The following is a 633-nucleotide window of genomic DNA, read 5'->3' on the forward strand; positions in this document are numbered from 1 at the left end:
AAAGAAAGGTTTGAAGTGAAAATATTGTGACACCATTTATTCTTCATTTTTTAATTAAAGCTTCAGACAGCCTAATGACATCCCATCAACTTGACAGGTGTTGAACGAGGCAGAACGCCAGCGCTTGGTGGAGAACATTGCCGGTCACCTGATTGGAGCCCAAGAGTTCATCCAGGATCGAGCAATCAAGAACTTTGCCCAGGCTGACCCAGAATATGGTGCTAACATCCGCCGTGCGCTTGACAAGATAAAGATGACCCAGGCTTCATCTAAGACTCAACAAATTCAGGCCTTAGCTGCATCAAGCAATGGGGCCAAGTTATAGATGTGCAAGGTGTTGGTTGTAATGTAACTTGGCATCCTGATGGTAGATGTGACATTTTGAGTTGTTAAGTGATTGTGATATGGGGCTTCTTTGTGAATTCTTTATTGAATATGATAGTTCATTTTTGAATAAAGGAGAAGCAGTTTAAATTTTTTTTTGTTATGTATGAAGTGCAAATATATTTCCTTTTAATTACAAGATCGTTTTTATTTAGCTGAGTGTATGCTAGTACATATTATTTCCTTATTATGAAAACACATTAACCTTTTATTTTTGAGTTTATACAATATATATTTTTTCCTCTTCTG

At 36.8% G+C, this 633-nt stretch overlaps 1 protein-coding gene across 1 annotated transcript in view; it reads left to right on the forward strand.

The window, feature by feature from the left end:
• LOC119592124 (catalase-like) overlaps window positions 1-633 on the forward strand; it is a gene marked incomplete in the record, with an annotated part of 13,019 nt that overhangs the window by 10,422 nt on the left and 1,964 nt on the right. The window contains 1 exon segment of the mRNA XM_037940946.1: window positions 98-633. Coding sequence (XP_037796874.1) covers window positions 98-325 — 228 coding nt within the window.

Source organism: Penaeus monodon, chromosome 29 (genome assembly GCF_015228065.2).
Source record: "Penaeus monodon isolate SGIC_2016 chromosome 29, NSTDA_Pmon_1, whole genome shotgun sequence".
Lineage (NCBI taxonomy): Eukaryota > Metazoa > Arthropoda > Malacostraca > Decapoda > Penaeidae > Penaeus > Penaeus monodon.